This window comes from Phyllobates terribilis, unplaced genomic scaffold (genome assembly GCF_046119375.1).
Source record: "Phyllobates terribilis strain yellow unplaced genomic scaffold, ASM4611937v1 Scaffold_3__8_contigs__length_932513732, whole genome shotgun sequence".
Lineage (NCBI taxonomy): Eukaryota > Metazoa > Chordata > Amphibia > Anura > Dendrobatidae > Phyllobates > Phyllobates terribilis.
Genome location: NW_027362763.1, coordinates 726,737,905 through 726,756,760, shown reverse-complemented (window position 1 = coordinate 726,756,760; position 18,856 = coordinate 726,737,905). Strand labels below are relative to the sequence as shown.

The 18,856-nt window shown below is 40.7% G+C and overlaps 1 protein-coding gene across 1 annotated transcript in view; it reads right to left on the bottom strand.

Moving 5' to 3' along the window:
- Positions 1 to 1,784: 1,784 nt before the first annotated feature.
- MSH2 (mutS homolog 2) overlaps positions 1,785 to 18,856 on the bottom strand; it is a 150,289-nt gene continuing 133,217 nt past the window's right edge. Inside the window, 3 exon segments of the mRNA XM_073672082.1 lie at positions 1,785 to 2,119; positions 4,289 to 4,461; positions 9,120 to 9,367. Coding sequence (XP_073528183.1) covers positions 1,949 to 2,119; positions 4,289 to 4,461; positions 9,120 to 9,367 — 592 coding nt within the window. The 3' untranslated portion in view covers positions 1,785 to 1,948.

Here is an 18,856-nt window from a genome sequence, read left to right as displayed (position 1 = left end):
TTATGTAGACCCAATGCATCAGATTCTTCTAGATGATCAACAGCTAACTAAAGGAAAAAGCTCTGTTTGAAATAGCAGTAAGGATGAAAGGGTTGCAGAACAGTCAGGAGGAACAAGAAGAATTTGGTCGTCCTGCCACATCTTCACCCTCATCATCAACTGATGAAGAATTTAATTTAAAAAAATATTTGGATCACAAGGATCGTGCAAAGCGTTCCCGCATAGAAGAGTCATCCCCATCAAAGAACACAGCCAGTACATTTCAGCAGAATTTTTCATGTGCACTAAAAGAAATTGAGAAATTTGACCGTTCATCAAAAATAACAGTGCAACAAGCGATTCCTCTGTATCCTGACATTGTCAGATATGTTGCCCGAGTGGTTACTGCTTTGCCACCAACCCAAGTTAGTGTAGAGAGGTTGTTCTCTGCTCTCAAAATAATTAGATCAGATTTGAGGGCATCCATGAAGGAGGATCTGACAGAGGCAATACTTTTTCTGAGGACAAATTTATAGATTTCTTCTTATTAACTGCATAACAGTGTTTATTGCATATTTACTTACAAGAGTTTAGAAATGTTTATAAAAGTTATTTGCTGTATTCTAATTGTAGTCTAATAAAAATAGTTTTTGCTCTAAGTGGTCTGATTACTTATATGATGGTGAGAAACTGAATAAGCACGATTTTAATATTTTACAACAGTAAATTTATTGTTACGAATTGGCCATTTATGAAGGAGTCTGAGTCGGAGCCGAATAAAATCCAGGAGTCGGAGTCGCAACTGTGGCTTACCGACTCCACAGCCCTGGTTACGGGACAGGATCCTACCTGTGCACCAACTAACCAGAAGTGCCGTGCTCCTTTATTGATATTTCTCATTATTAAACAACTTAAATTTATGGACATCTATGGTTTGATTTCTTTGCCTGTGAGGATTGAATGGGTTGTGACCGACATCTGGTGAGAATTTCATGTCGATAGCACCTTTAGAAATATATTTACTTAGAAAATTAGTGACATGTTTAATATTTATAATTTCTCCCGCTGTATATATGCGCCTATGAGGCTGTAAAGTTCAGGGCAGGAGAACCATGGTCTTTCTGGAAGTCAAGGTACGTATAAAAAACAAAAAAACAAAACAGTGAAAGGTGAAGCCAGCCTTAAATATAGCTACATCCTAAGGATACAGATCAAACTCACAATTGGAACCATTAGGTTGCAGCTGCTTTCCCACCTGACATTGGAAAAAACATTAGTAACAACGTCGGAATATGTACGCCAGTCAAGAATATTCCCGCCTGGTTGTAAGCGCAGACTGGCATCTTGGGGACGGGATGGCATTGTGTCTATAAGGGAGGAGGATAAATGATGGAAAAGCAAAGAGAAAATGCTTGGTTTAAAAAATTCAGAGGCGCCTCAAATGGAAGAAACCATTATTGTTAGCCCAGACTGGACGGAAAAGGCAAGGAAAGAAGACTACAATCATATCAAGGCTGCAAATGACAATTCTACCAAATAAATGTCACTCACTGTGGAAGCATTTCACCATTGCCATCCACTTTCCTGATGTAAGTAAAGACGTCTTATAATCACAAGGTTTGATTTTTACTAATCCTGATAAGAAGCTTTATGCAAGAATAAAATGAAAAGATGTTTTCCCTAATTCTCTTTAAGGGGTTATAAGTTTTCTTCCAAAACTCATTGTACCATTTCTGGTGAAAAAAAAAAAAAGCAGCCACGTTTCCTTTATCTCATGCAATCCATTTACCACGCTCGCTTTGAAATGAAATCTGACTTTTTGGATAACACAAGGCAATCCTCTGCAACAGGGTAAAGATCAAAAGAACATAAAAGTACAAAAACATCTTTATTTTGTCCTCTACAGCACACGGCTGAAACAACAGCCAGGAATAGACATTTCCCCGGCCTGAGCCCTCCCTGCCGGTCTTCACGCCTCTGTCTTTATGCGGGAAAGGACTTCATTTACAAAACCGTTATTCTTCGCCAGAACATCCGCCTTTAGCTGGTTTAGCCTGAGTTTTAGGTCGTTCTCAGACATTTCTGTCAGTGGCAGAGCTTTGACTTTGGAAAGAAAGTCCTGGATGATCTTCTCCCCTTCCTGTAAAAAGGGACAATGTCTTTTTATAACACCATCTAGTGCAATGATGGAAAACAAGCTGGTACAAACATTTTGAAGTAATTATTGCACAAGTCACACCCCACGGCTAAAGGGAATTTGTAATCAGGCTTTTGATAATGCATCTGACAGCAGCATAATGTAGAGGCAGAGACCCTGATTCCAGCAATGTGTCACTTACTGGGCTGCTTGCTGCAATTTTGATAAATCATAGTTTTATCTGCTGCACATCTAGCAGTTCTCTTAACATGGAACTCTGTATAACCCCACCCCCATCACTGATTGGCAGCTTTCTGTGTACAGCTGCCAATCAGTGGTGGGGGTGTGGTTGGACTACCTGGCATTACTAGTCCTCTAGTGATAATCTCCTGCTGATAAAACTGTGATTTTATCAAAACTACAGCAAGCAGCCCAGTAAGAGACATTGCAGGAATTTGGTAGGGTCTCTCTCGCACTAAATCATGGTTAGGTGGCAAAAACCTAGTAACAGATTTCCTAAACCAAAAAGTGTCTAATTCACCTTGACACTGATTCATCAAGCATTTTTGCCAGAATTTCAGTGCAAAACTTTTTGAAACATGACAATTTGCAAACTTTTGTTATATTTTATTCCAGCCAACACTATCAACTTTGCAAAAATATTGGGAAGATTAGCTGGGAGTTGGCATAATCAAGGCAAGTCAACAAATTAATCATAATTTACGCCACAAAAATGGGGTAAATTACAACTGAAATGTACGAACGCCCGTGACTCGAGTACATTTCTTGGTAGCTGAAAGATGAGCCAAATTCACTAATGGGTGTATGTCTCTTAATGAAATTGGCACATCTTACTTCAGCGCACTCTTTATCAAGACTGGTGTACAAGAACACATCAGTCTTGATGAATTTGGGCTCAAATAGGGTGCAAGGCACGCAAGAATTTTTTTTTATTTTTACACAAATTGATACTGGCACATTTAGCTTAGGAAACCTCCCACCAATATATTGTAAAGTTCATCCCCTATGCTATGCTGCCCTACATATAGAAATGATCAACATAAAAAAGCTGAGTAACAGTTCATAGATTGAATTACTTCTCTTGTACTGTCTATAATAATCTAGAGCAGCATTCATAATATTGCAGCCTTCAGAGCTGAAATCTCCCAGCATTCCTTGCTGAACACAATTTGCTTTTTTCCTTTACATTTTGAGAAGTGTTTCCTCTTACAAAAGACACTGAATATAATGTAGGAATGACTACATGTGTTCAACAAGACTGATCTAAACGGTCGACAAGCTTTCTGATATACACCTCTAACAGCAGAAGACCGCATAGGGCCATATTATAGAAGTATCTCATGGTAAGTACAAGATAAGTAATACAAGGTACTTACAAAGTTACTCCTCTCTTTATGTCTGTATCTAAATTCTAAAATGGTTTTCACGACTAGGGCTCTATGGTGCCATCAGCGCGGGGCAATAAAATTGTGACATTAACTTGACTCAAAAGCAACCGGAATCTTTCCGTATAAGAAATAAAGTTACAAGTTATTATTCAACCATTGCAAAAAAATATCTAACTCTTTCCTCATAGGTAAAAATATTTCTTTAAAAGCAGCAGTAAAGGTGAAATTTCACAATCAGCAAGAGATTGCTGATAAAAAGTTGCTTAAAGGGAATCTGTTAGCAGATTTTCACACCCCAAAACTATGTTTATTTTTATGTTTGAATTGATATGTCAATGAGGCTGAAGGACTATGGTAGATCTGAAGCCTCTGTCACTCCAGCTCTACTCCCCACCCAGCACCGCCGCCTCCTGCTTGACTGTCAGCTCCTTTACCTGAAGACACATAGCATAGAGGCAGTCAGACAAGCAGGAGGCGGCGGTGCTGGGTGAGGAATAGAGCTGGAGTGACAGACACTTCAGATCTACAAACAAATTTTCAGCCTCATTTGTTCATCAATTCAAACGCTGATTTCTTAGTAAAGGAGGAACAGACAGGCCATGTAAATGTATTGCTGGACTTGTCTTTGAAAGAGCTACAAGTACATATAAATAATTGGGTGGGGGGTGAATTCCTTTCGACAGATTCCATTTTAAAAAGGAAAACCATACCAAAAGCGCTCTCTCAAGAAAAAAAAATCAAAATGTCAGCCCTTGCCACAAACCTCTTTCTCTATGTAACGCTTCTTACAGGCTGGTTCATCCTCATTGTCTCCTCCGGTCCCGACAAACTGGAATTCTTCTAGCTCCAAGGCCTTTGCTTTGGCATTCTCAATCACATGCTTTGGGAAGTTAGCCAGCTCCGCTACATGTATCCCAAAGCTCTGGTCACAAACACCTGAAAAATACAGAAATGGCAGATCAAAAAAGGAGAAAAAGGTTGTGCTCCAATCTATACTCCATTCTCTTTTCTAGCTCTTCTTTCATACAGCAACTTGGGAAAGTAAATGATGATAACCACCATTTGCAATGCGCTCGTCTCACACAAGGAACTCAAAGGGTGGTGGAAAAAAAGGAATGGCTGCTTAGCCTTTCTATACAATATAAAACACCTGCATGACTCTTTACAAGTCATTAGCATACAATGAATGCAATTTCAAAAGTCGATTTTGCTACATTTAAAAAAATAAAATTAAAAAAGAAAAATAAAAAAGAAAAATAAAAATAAAGGGGGAACCTCCACTGATCAGATGTTCCCGCTGTTGGCAGCAGTTGGATGTGATCAGTTTTGGAGCATAACAACAGAGATCCGTCAACTGTATAGTGGCTGCAGTGGGGTACTGAGCATAGATCCCTATTAAATTGAATAGGGGTGGTTGTTCAGTACCCCGCTGAGACCACTATATAGTTGACGGAGCTGTGGTATTCTGATCACAACTGATCACATCCGGTCACCGCGAAAAATAAAACATGAACATTTTGCATTGTGGTATGAACCCCATCAATGATACTTTAGGCATATCTGTCCAGTTGGGAAGCAGAAGCGATTGTGAATCAATGTCACCTGTTTTGGTGCAAATGAAAGGGACACCAGAAGCACCGGAGAGGCAAAAACAAAACAACCCCCCCAAAAAGCGGAATTGGGTTACAGGTGGTGGACACAGATCATTCCTCTCTCCTTATCCTTCCTTCTTGACTGAGTGTTCTCTAGTTTTGTGTCCTTGTCCCTACTGGCAGCATGAGGTGGTACCTGCAGCCCTTTCAGGTTGCACATGTAGTCCACCTCCTCAAAGCTGGCAAGAATGTTTGCTGCGTCTTCATACAATCTCAAATGCATGAAGCAGATACCAGGACATGAATCACTACACAAGGAGAGTCAAAAAGGCTATAGAAGGGCATCAGCATTGGTATCTGCTCCTTTATGCGATGAGGAACTGGAGGAGCATTGCCGGAGCCCTACAAAATTATCTCCAGTGACTACTGGTGAGCAGGTTTCTGACCAAAGTGTCAGAAACCAATTCAATGAGGGTGACATGAGGGCCTGATTTTCTGTAGTGGGACCTATCACAGCCAAGCACAGAGCAGTTTGATTTGGCATTTGCCAAAAAACTACACAATAGACAGGTCCAACAATTAAACCCAATTTTCTTCACAGATCAGAGGGGTTCACAATGAGCACAAATTACAGATGTGAAAGTCTGGAGACACCGTGGCAAATGTTACGTTCGTGTATCATCTAGCAAGGTCAGTTGGGCAGGGATGGTCTCCATATCCTTGGAAGATCGCACAATCCTCCACGTGCTAATCAATGGTACTTTGACTCCCATAGAATATCTGGATGAAATCTTCAGAGCTAATGTAAGACCTTACGCTTGGGAAGAAGGCTCTGGGTTCCTCTTGGCACAGGATGATGCCCGGCCAAATGTGGTCTGAGGATGATTAAGACGTTGATGCCACTGACTGGCCATCACATTCATCAGATCTGAATCTAATTGGGACCTCTGGGACATTATGTATCAGAGCATCCAACACCACCAAGTAATGCCAACTGACTGTCCAGGTCACCGATGCACCAATCCCAGTCTAGGAGGAGTTTCATCAGGACACCACCTGCAGTCTCATCACAAGCGTGCCCAGTTGTCAGATACATGGGACCAGGAAAAAGGGAGAGGAATTCCAGCTTCATAATATTCCAAAATGTATTCTTTAAAAACAGATTCCATAAACAAATTCCATATCAGGACAAGGAGCAACGCATTTCGAACACAACAGACCTGAGTTCTTCATCAGGTACATGGGACACACACATTACTGAATTACAAATCAATTTAGTAGGTAATTGGATTTGCCTGTGATTTCAATTTTCTACCTTCATTTTTTTGTAATTTGGAATACAGCCCGACTTGGAATGGAGATCCAACATGTCATTTAAGTGTTCTTAAACAGTGCATATAAATATTACAGGTTCTCTTCTTTTCTCACCAACTGCTTGTAAGTGCAGTCTCTCTCATAGACCAATCCACATAATGTATTTATCTGGGGTTTAGAAGGGGACTGCTGTACCTGTGTACTCAGCTACAGGGCTCCAACTAACAAGCATAGCTGGACATATGCTAAAACTGCAGTGTGGGGTGCAAACAATGGCCTTCATGGCTGCTGTCCTAGTCTATAGTTATTTTACTTTTTCCTTTGTGTCTTTTTTACATAATGAACAAACAAATAATTAGGGTCACCTTAAATATAGAAATGGCACATTACTTAACCTGTACAGTGAATGCCACAAGAAGAATAAAAAACAGTGGCAAAAGCAAAATTACCATTTTTGCTTCTTTCATTCAAGTGCCCCCCAAAAACTTAAAAAAAAAACTATTTAAAATATTACATGCATCCCCCTTGCTAAACAAAAAAATACAAATTTCAAAACATGTACACCAAAATGGTGCCTTTAAAAGATGCAACTTGTCTCGCATAAAAAAAGTCTCAAAATCATTGTTTGTTTTTCCCATTTTGGTCAGACATCAGTAACACATCCTGCACTTCATATGTAAGTACACTTGGCACCACGGATGTGCTATAACCTTGCGACATTTAATTATACCGCCAGCTAGCTGCAACAATAAATCTTCAATATCGTCCCTAGAACCAGAGAAAGAGCGATCTGAGACTTGTTCTAATAAAATCAATCTTTCGCACTGGAGGCTGCTCCTTACTCCACTCCCTGTAACTTGCTTGCATATAACTTGCCTGCAGCTGAGCAGTCATGTTGCCCAATATGCCCCTAGGGCAACTTCTAGAAGAGCCCAGCAAATCCATTGGTAAAATTTTATCCTATTCAAAGGAGTAGGAGAAGTCGCAGATAAAAAAAAAAAGGCAGTAAAATGAAACATCTACTCAGAGAGATCCAAAACAGCTTCTACAAGGAAACTGATACTTTAGGAAAAGTTTACTGGCGTTTTCTATATATCCTCTCTATATTATCTCATAGAAACTTAAGATCCAGATATTGGTAATGGTGGTTATGTGTTCCAGCATGTAGAGCAAGTAATTGAAGCATTTTTCTTCCCGACTCATGCAGATACAGTATGGTCTGATCTCCTTTCTCAATGAGCGGCCCTGAGATTAAATGAGCGTGTTCCATCATCTCACTTCTTCCCGTAGAGTCCCAGTCATTATGGGAGTTCCCATTTTCATACAGTTTCTGCTTCTTTTATGTAGCGAAATCTATACGGTCCAGGGATGGATATGACCTCCACAATAAGGTACAATAGATACTCTTATGGCTATGGATTAAGGAGGAACGTCCTGGCAGGGCTGTACTTAGATACTGAACTTTTCAATGTCTGCAGAAATTAGCAGAGCTCAATTACTTTACATGAAGGTTAGACACCTGGTTTATTCTTAACACTTTTATTAAATGGCAGTGGAAACCAAAACTGTCAATGTCAATAGGAAATCAGAAAGTGAACCACTTCAAGCAAGACTCTGAATTCTCGAGTTCATATCCTACAATCTGTATTTGAATTGCAATACCTGGTCTATGGGGGTCCTGAGGTCCGGCCGGATATTGCTATCTTCCCACAGATCATATAATACGGACGTGTGAATTCAGACTGGCAATGATTACGGATATTAATAAAATCTAATCACCATCATTAGTAACAGTTCAGCATACAGATTAAAGTGTGATGAATTTAATTATAATTTATCAGCTGATTGTTCAGCTCTTTTGTAATAAAGGATTTCTTTTTAAAGCACAAATAGCATTGCCCTATGTATGTTTGAGGCTTGCCCTGGTTAATAAGCTGCCGCGGTACGGAGAGACAGCTCAATTACCAGCAAGTCCTAAAACAAACAGATCAATGACCACAGCACCGGCATGTCTTTATTTTAATGTCAGCAAAACCCCTCACGCCGGTAAAATAAGAGCGAGCAATCAGAAAGTAATATACACCTAAAAAGCAAACACTTCAACCCTATTGATATTTCAAGGATCATCACTGCTTGACTTCAGTATTATAGGAACGTCTTGCTGCAAATACATTCTGGCAACTGCGCAGGACAAGCTGACAAATAATGGGGTTTGCGTCCAACACATGCTTATCTATCTATACATTTTTTTTTATGGACGTTGCATGAAAAAAATAAAAGGATGGCTAATTTTTATACTCTGTATAATCTGAAACGGTTAATGGGATTAATGCAAAATATATTGTAGTAATTAGGGATACAACCTAACATAACTACTGAACGCTATCTTTTATTGTCACAAAAGGCGTTGCAAGGGCATATGACAGAGGTGAAGTTTTACTGGGAATCTATACTTCATGAAAGCTGAATATAAGACCTGTGGGAGCCATCATACTGCCCATACTTGCTGCCGTCAAGAATTCCCATAAGAGATGGCTGAATAGATGTGACAAAAGAGAACTTATACAGACATAAATATTGGCAATTTCTCACATTCTAAGAATATTTATGTCAGCTATATATTCTATATACAAGCAGTATGACTATGAAGTGCAAATAAGCGGGGGAGGCAGAGTTGTAGATTTGTACCTGTTTGGATCCGATAGAGCATGGTAAGCGTTTCATCTGTCGTTAGAGCCGTAACATGTAGATTGTTCACTGTAGGCACTTGGTCGGCCAAAGCGGTCAGTTCATGGAAGTGAGTGGCAAACATGCAAAACGCCTGGATTTTCGTAGAGATGTACTCTGAGATAGCCCACGCTAGTCCAAAGCCATCATAGGTGGAGGTCCCTCTCCCCAGTTCATCAATGATAATCAGGGAGTTCTCTGTGGCTGATCTGCAATAAGACACAATGAATTCAGCCAAATTAGGGCACAGGTCTTTTGCCATCAGATGGCAGAAAGGAAAATGCTGGGCAGACATGGATATACAGATGTCATAAGTGATAACTATGTGAGAACTATGAACCTATAAATGTGACTCATGGTCAGTATAAAATAGACATTTATTGAAAAATTCATAAAAACACATACGAAACAATGATACAAAAGAGGAAAAAAGTAAACAGAAAAATGGGCATCTGAGGGTAGATAGAAGCATAAATCGATATTTTAAACCATGTACAAAAACACAGTGACCAAAGTCAGCCTAAGGTAAAGATACATATGGAGACCATCATTTAAGTAAAGTGCAACAAAGATGTCCCAAGTGGGTAAGTACTTAGACTACATAGAAAGGGGGTCAGTAAGTGAATAAATAAGACAGCTGATACAAAGGTCAAAGGTACTGAAAAGTAAACATGAAAGTATCACATTAGCTACCAGAAGATCCCTCAGAGTCCACACAGGTCCGACGAGCGTTTCGCCGTAGACTTTTACCTGAGTAAATGAGTCACATTTATAGGTTCTTTGTTCAATAAGGGATATCTGGTCACCAATCATTTTGTTCTTTTGGATTTATGTGAGAACTATGTAAAGAAAATGAAGATGACATACAGAACATAGTAGGGTGCATCTCCCCACACCATTCATATATTCATCAATACATGACATACATTGTGCATTCAGTAGTGCAGTGTAACATTTTACATATGCTTTCTATTTTTTGGCCTTCTTTTACATTTTGCATTGTGAAATGTGGAGGGGTCAAATGGTCTAGGAAGGTGCAGACACAGGAGTGAACCCCCATATATGCCCAAACATATACACACAAAAAAAGCACAACAAACTTCATGGTATTATTAAATAGGCGCTGTATTTTTGCAAAATCTTTGAATAAGTAAAGCAAAAATATATAAACCTTACAATAACTAACCTCTATCTTCTGAACTGAACAATGACGCTCAAAAACTGCTAAACTCAGTCTTGAGAGAGAAGGGATTAATCGTCCATGCTGCAGAGAGATACATATATATATACCCTGATGCAGATAAGGATATCTGTGTGCTCCTTTTCCTTTATGTATGTCTCGTCTCGCAAACTGAAATTGGTCTCCAATTTGGTGAAAACTCCAACTGTTTCAGATAGATTTCACTTTCCTCATAGCTTTGTAGTCTGCCACTGCCATTCGCCTTAATTAAGGCAAAGCAATTATCCACAGCAATAAAAGGCTGACAAGATGCTGCAGACAGATGCAAACATTAAAGCCGTAGTATGAAGTGTCAGAGCCTAAAGTATACGCTGCTCTGGTTATTTATGCTGTGAACAGAAGTGATAACGGCCAGCACATCCACTACCTAACTGCTGAGGCCCAGTGACTGGCTGCAGTGGTCAGGTAACTGATGGACAGGGTTTCAACGCTTCCAGTTAGTCACCTGATCACTGCAGGCAATGGTTGGCCTCTGTGTTCACAAACCATACACACTTATGCACATATACACACTGAGGCCAGTTATTCGGGCTGAAGAGGTCAGGAGACTGATGTAATGGAGGCCAAGGCTTCTAGTCGCTGTCTTAATTTTATAAACCCCTTTAAGAGCAACATAGTATAGGCAGTGGTCTGCTCTCCTGTGCAATATTTTTTTTGTGCCAACAGGAATGATCAAAGAATACATCAGGCCCAAAGTCATGAGGAGAGCATTGCCCCCGTTATCTTTAAAAAGAATGATATCCAGACACTGTCTAGACGTGTTAAAGGTGCGTTCACACCTGATGACTGGCAGCACTCAATAACTGCTGATCAGCTACTTCTTTAATATCCTGTTTACACGGTGTCTGTTTGCACCAGCGGTGGACACCTCGTTCAGCGCTTCCTAGCTGACCCAGGGGATAAAACGCAATCTGATATCTTTTCAACTGGACAATAGGCACACGAGGAATTTCTAATGTAGACCGAAACGTTTGTGAACTTTTATCGTTGGATTGCAAATTAAATCAGTTATTTATTTTTTTGCTTATGTTTACATGGGCAGACAGCCCACGTTTCAGATGTACACTGTAGGATCTGTCATAGATCGATCAGTGCGCATATTCTGCCATTGTTCTCAGCAACACAGATCCTGTTTACACAGGACTATGCACTGCGGAGAACGGTGATCTAATGTGTGGTCTAAAAAAATCATGTCACCTGATGACCGAGTGTTTTCCTCGTTTTTCGAGTGATGGGCAGCATGTTTACACTGCATGATTATTGTGAGAAGAGCAGTGTAAATAGCTCTTTTATGGGGCTTTCCCACTAACAAGGTTCATGTTAATCAATAGATCTTGGAATAATAATAATTCTCACAATTGGATGTGTTAAATAAAATGTTCCTGTGCTGAGATAATCTTATAAATGTGCGCCTGCTGTGTACTGTGTAATGGCTGTGTCTGACTGTGCAGGAACATAGTCTGATCATACCACATCTCCTAGGCAGGGGAGGAAGCAAAAGAGTATACAGACATTACAGCAGGGGATCACAGCTGATTATTTCTTTGAGGTAAAACATTGCTTAAAAATAGGAAGGGAAATGTTTTGCCTCATAAAAAGAATCAGCTGTGATCCCATGTTGTAATGTCTGTATACTCTCTTGTGCTGTCCTGTCTGTATACTCTTTTGCTTCCCCCCTGCCCAGGAGATGTGGTATGATCAGACCATGTTCCTGTACGGTCAGACACAGCCATTACACAGTACACAGCAGGGGCACATTTATAAGATTATCTCAGCACAGGAACATTTTTTTTTTTTAACATCTAATTGTGGAACTTATTTTTATTCCAAGATCTATTAGTTAAAATGTAGTCTGTTCATCGGACAACCCCTTTAAGGGTCTTCCTGACTCTAGAAAATTCTTTAATTATTTATTGTGCCATTTGAGCTAATACTGGAACAGACCAGACCCTGAACTCTGCTTCTGAAAGAAAAAAGCGCAGTATGCCGATAGGTACAGAGAATCATTGATTTTCATCACACATATATATTTACCATCTGCATAAGGTTACTTTTAAAGCTGAATATGAGGCGCATACAGATCATCCCCCAAGTGGTGAAGAAACAAAGGACGAGTGCTGCATACTAATGGAAAAAGCACACTAGCAAGTCCAATAGGAAAAAAAAACACTACAAATCTTCCAAATCTCCCATGCTGGCAGTTGTAATGATCGCACTATTACCAAATCAACCTTTACAGAGGTCAGCAGAGTGACCGGGCCGGCTGGATCTTGTGTTACTTAACTTTGCTTCATCTGTGCATTTGTGCTTTGACATCATTTGGCTTTTTCAGTCCAGTATTTCGCTTCACCTCGCTTACTAATTAGGTCAATCTGTTACCTGGCATGACGGACAATATGCTGGATTGAGAAGTCAGCGGACGACGTGCTGCGCTGTATGATGTGCAGTACAGACAGAAGCAGCTCTACAGTCTTCTCAATCATGTGACATTCAGGTCTTCCATCATGTGTAACTGTGTGCGGGTATTATTACATCAATCATCCATAATTGATACAACTATTGGCCATAAGGGAGGAACATCTGTCTCAGCCGGTTGGGCACAGTGATCTAAAGTCATTACAGTTAAATACAAATGTTATGTAAGGGGCGTCCAAGAACAATAGAGAAAGGAGCGACACCCATCTGCAGTTTGAGGGCATTTTCTTTTAGCCCCAAGTGTCATATGAAAGCCATTGGTTCTTGAGCTGTGGTTTTACGGAAAGCTTCAGCTTTTACTCCACTGGAGTTGTCCAATGTTTGAAGCTTGGGATTTTTTTTTATTTATTTTTTTTTTTAACAATTTCAGTAGTCTCACACTTTAGCGAGATGTCATGGATTTTTGATGTGGTCAATATAACAGGGGTTAATTTTGCAGAGAACAGATTTGTCGTCAGAGTCACAGCTATTAATTCCTGTCATGTGTGACTCTACACCAGGCATGTCCAAAGTCCGGCCCGCGGGCCATTTGCGGCCCGCGGTCCGGACTAATAAGGCCCCCAGGTATCCAGCAGCATGTACCTTGCGGCCGCTGCCGCTCTCGTCGCCACCGCCGCTCTCGTCGCCACCGCCGCTCAGTACTCCGGCGCAGGGAGAAGAGCCGAAATCTCGGACATCGCGAGATTTCGGCTTTCCTTCTCCCTGCGCCGGAGTACTGAGCGGCGGCAACCGGCCAGCCAAGATCTCGCGACGTGCGAGATCTCCAGCCCCCAGGGGTTGTAAGACGTTCAGAGGTCAGATAGGCTGAAGACCTCAGCTTAGTTGTGTAAAATTATATAAATAATATATATATTAAGTTATATATAAGTCCCTGCGCCACCTTACACCTCCAGAAAGGTTAGGCCAGCAGGGCTCTCACACAAGCTTGTGGTAGCAAGCTGTCATACCCTTCATTAACCCCTGACTGCCTGTCACTGTGCTATAATTCCATTATCTGATGTGCGACTGTTGCACAGCTTGCTATTCTCTGCCTGTGTTATAAAGCATATAGCAGTATCTTATTTTTGCTGTTCCACCCTCTGCGCCTTTTAATCTCTCCCCTTCTGGCCAATTTTTATAATGGCAACTACAAATAAGAAACGAAAAGTTGACAGTGAGGGCCGCCGCTTCCAGGACAAGTGGAAAGTAGAATATTTTTTCACTGAAATAAAGAATCACTGTGTTTGTCTGATATGCCAAGAGACCGTTGCTGTTTATAAAGAATTTAATGTCAAGCGACACTATCAGACGAGACATAGCACATACGACAAGCTAACAGGGCACGACCGAAGTGAAAAGTATAAGCAACTTGAAGCTGTTTTATTGTCACAACAGCGATTTTTTACAAGAGCCCGTGAGTCAAATGAAAATGCCACAAAGGCGAGCTATGAGGTGGCAGCGTTAATTGCTAAAAATTGCAAATCTTTTGCAGAGGGTGACTTTATCAAAGAATGTGTTATGAAAATGGTAGAGAATGTCTGTCCCGAGAAGAAGCAAGAGTTTTCCAACATTTGCCTGGCTCGTAACACTGTAGCACGGAGAATTGAAGAAATTTCATCGGATATTAAGAGACCGTTAATGTCAAAAGGAGCTGATTTTGACTTCTTTTCAATAGCCTGTGATGAAAGCACGGACCTATCTGACACGGCTCAGTTGCTGATTTTTTTAAGAGGGGTGGACGATGAAATGAATGTGACTGAAGAGCTACTTGACCTCCAGAGCCTCAAGGATCAAACAAGAGGGAAAGATTTATTTGATTCTGTTAGTTCTGCCATAGATGACATGAAACTGCCTTGGAACAAAGTTACTGGGATTATTACTGATGGGGCACCTGCCATGACTGGTGAACGAAGTGGATTATCAACCCTAATCTGTAACAAGGTGAGCGAAGAAGGAGGCAAAGCTATTAAACTTCATTGCATCATTCATCAACAAGTTCTCTGTGCTAAACATCTCCAATATGATCATGTTATGAAACCGGTACTAAAGACCATTAATTTTATCCGCTCTAAAGCCCTGTGCCACCGCCAGTTTAAACAGTTTCTACTGGATATCCAGGCTGAATATGAAGATGTTTCATATCATAACGATGTAAGATGGCTCAGTCGGGGGTCTGCACTGCAACGTTTCTACTCTCTCAGAAAGGAAATAGGAGAATTCTTGGAAACAAAGGGACAAACGATGCGAGAACTATCTGATCCAATTTGGCTGGCTGATTTGGGGTTTCTAGTCGACCTAACAAAGCATCTGAATGTACTGAACATGAATCTTCAGGGCAAAGATGCAGCGGTGAACCAACTTTATTCACACCTCAAAGCCTTTGGAACAAAGCTGCAACTTTTCCTAAGGCAGTTGTCACAAACACCGCCCAATACCATCCATTTTTCAGCGCTACAGGAAATAATTAACAGTTTTCCACAGGATGATATCCATGCGCAAATAAGCAGGTATGCAGCAGACATCACATCTCTGGCTGGGGAGTTTCAACGGCGCTTTCAAGATTTTGCAGCTATTGAAAAGGAGATCAGCATTTTCTCCTCTCCATTCTCTGTTGACCCCGACAATGCTCCTGATCAGTTGCAGCTCGAGCTCATTGAGCTACATTGTGACAGCGAGTTACGCAGTCGTCATCAACAGCTCTCTCTTGTTAACTTTTACCGCCAACTGGATAAGAGCCGGTTTCAAGAGATTCGAACATTGGCTAAGAAAACCCTGAGCTTGTTTGGCTCAACATATTTGTGTGAGAAGACATTCTCTGTTATGAACTTTAACAAGAACCGCGTGAGGACAAGACTAAGTGACTCTCACCTGCGTGACATTTTGCGCATCAAAACCACGGCCATTGAACCAGACCTAGTCTATGTGCTGCAGTCCAGATCCCAGTTTCACCCTTCACATTAGTGCAGGCTAGTTTCTTTTTTTTAATTGAGATTAATATGTTGTAAAATCTCAATTAATGTCAGTTGGATAGACAGTTATATATTTGAACACATGTATACTTGCTGTTATGTTCCTGTTCACATTTTTTGAACTTATAAGTTGACAGACAACCTTACATTACTTTGTGTAATGTACTTTAAAATGTTCCTGAGATATCTCAGTTTCCTGTTTTTATTATATTAAAGGGGTTGTCCAAGTTCAGAACCCAGACATACCCCCTTTTTCACCCAGGCAGCCCCCCTGCCATGGGCATCAAAGCATCTCATGCTCCGATGTGCTCCCTTGCCCTGTGCTATTTACAATGACACACTGCCGGTAGGAGGCTTCACCGGCTCTAATGTGCAGGCTTTAGCGCTGCTCTAGCTGGTTTACTGGTGATAAAGCCCGCCCATCAGTGCCGGTGACGTCACTGGGCTTTCTGCCAGCCCCGTGGAGAGCCGGGTATGTCACTAGAACTCCAGAAAATGCCTTTCCTCTGCGCAATTTAGTTCAGGGCAAAAGTAGGACATTGGAGCATAAACTGCTTCGATGCTCAAGTCGGGGAGGGGCTTCCTGGGTGAGAATGGGGGTATGTCTGGGTTAACCCCTTTAAGGCAGATTGATTAAACACCTGTTTAGATTTGTCATCCAAGTCACAAAATAAAAAGTATGCCGTTTTCAATAAACTTTGCAAAAAAAGTTTATTTGCATTCATTTTAATGGTCCAAAGAATGTCAAGCAAAATGATCGGCCCTCGCACATGTTCACTTCATCAAATTTGGCACTCTTAGAAAAAAGTTTGGACACCCCTGCTCTACACTAACTGGGACTATATACATTAATCAGATGTCGGCCAACAGCTCTCTCCCGACCCTCTTCATACATATATAAACTATATCCACAAAAGTAATGTAATGCATTTGGAATCATTAACCCCTTAGTGACCGAGCCAATTTTAACACGAATGACCAGGCCAAAGTTTTTGAATTCTGACCAAAGTCATTTCACTTGGTAATAACTCTGGAACACGTCCCAGTGATTCTGAGAATGTTTTTTCGTGACAGATTGTACTTCATGTTAGTGGTAAATTTTGGTCAATATGTTTTCCGTTTATATTTGTGAAAATTTCGGAATTTTGCCAAAACTTTTGAAAGATTCGCAATTTTCAAAATTTTAATCTTGATATTCTTAAACCAGTTACTCATGCTGTACAAAATAATTAATACACTCGTAACATTTCCCATATGTCTACTTTACATCAGCATCATTTTTCAAACATCATTTGTTTTGTTAGGATGTTAGAAGGGTTAAAAGCTTAGTAGCAATTTCTCACTTTTTCAAGAAATTTACAAAACCTGCATCTTTAGGGACATATTCAGATTGGAATGGACTTTGCGGGGCTTATATATTGGAAACTCCCCAAAAGTGATAGCATTTTAAAAACCGCACCCCTTACACACTTCAAAACCATTTAGAGGAAAAACAATTAACCCTTCAGGTGCTACACAGGAATTAATGTAAAATCGAATAAATTTTTTTTTAACATTATTTACCGTAAAATGTTGCTTTAGCCCCAATTTTTTCACTTTTGCAAGGAATAGCACAAGAAAATGGACCCCACTATTTGTTACTTAATTTCTTCTGTGTGCGCTGATACCCTACACGTGGTCAGAAACCTCTATTTAGACAAATGGCAGGACTCAGAAGGGAACGAGCAGCATTCGAATTTTGGAAAGCTAATTTGGCTGAAATAGACTGCGGGCACAATGTCGCATTTGCAGGGTCCCTAAGGTAACCAAACAGCAGAAACCCCCCTTCCCCAGGTAACCACATATTGGAAAGTTCACTGCTTAAGGAATTCATCTAGGGGTGTAGTGAGTTTTTTGAACCCACAGGTACCAGAATTTTATAACATTCGGACGTGGAAATTTAACATTTTAGTGGTAGAAATGAAAAATTTTTATTTGTTGCAAACTTGTAAGTTACCCAAGGATTAATAGATGAAACTGAACCACACAATTTATTGAGCAATTTCTCCCTAACACGTTGATGCCCTATATGTCGTCAAAAACTACTGTTTGGTCACTCATCAGGGTTGAGAAGGCAGGAGCGCGATTTGGCTTTTGGAGCCCTAGAATAGTTTGCAGGTGACTTTTGCAGAGCCCCTAAGGTGTCAGAACAGCAGAGAAACCTCAAAAGTTACCCCATTGTAGAAATTGCACCTCTCAATGACTGCATTGTGCTAACAGTAAAGTTTGGTGGAGGAGGGATAATGTTATGGGATTATTTTTCTGGAGTTGGCCTAAGCCCCTTAGTTCCAGTGAAGGGAAATCTTAATGTTTGAACTTACCAAGACATTTTGGGCAATTGTAGCTTCCAACTTTGTAGAAACAATTTGGGGAAGGCCCTTTTCTGGCATAGTTGGGGGGAGTCTGGTGTGGAAGAACTTGATTGACCACACAGAATCCTGACCTTAACCCCATTTAGTTAGATGCTCTACTCTAACAGGGCCTGACTGACCTCAACTGCTTTTCTGGATGAATGAGAAAAAATTCCCAAGGACACCTCCAAAATCTATATAGATAAAAAAAAAAAATCTTCCCAGAAGGACTCTCTCCATATTAATGCCTAAGGATTTAAAATGGGATGTCATAACTCCTGTCGGAGTAATGTATAGGTGTCCTAATACCGGGCAGCATGATGGCTCAGTGCTTAGCACTGCAGCCTTGCAGTGTTGGGGTCCTGGGTTCAAATCCCACAACATTTGCAAGGAGTTTGCATGTTCTCCCCATGTTTGTTTAGGTTTCCCCCGGGTTCTCCGGTTTCCTCCCACACTCCAAAGACCTACTCATGGGGAATCTATATTGTGAGCCCCAATGGGGACAGTTGTGATAATGTATGTAAAGAGCCACGGAATATGTTAGCGCTATATAAAAAAGATTATTAATCCATGTACTGTATGCTTGGTTCAGACCATGCATGTACATTGTATTTGGAAATGAGAAGTTTCTCCCAAACACCTGTC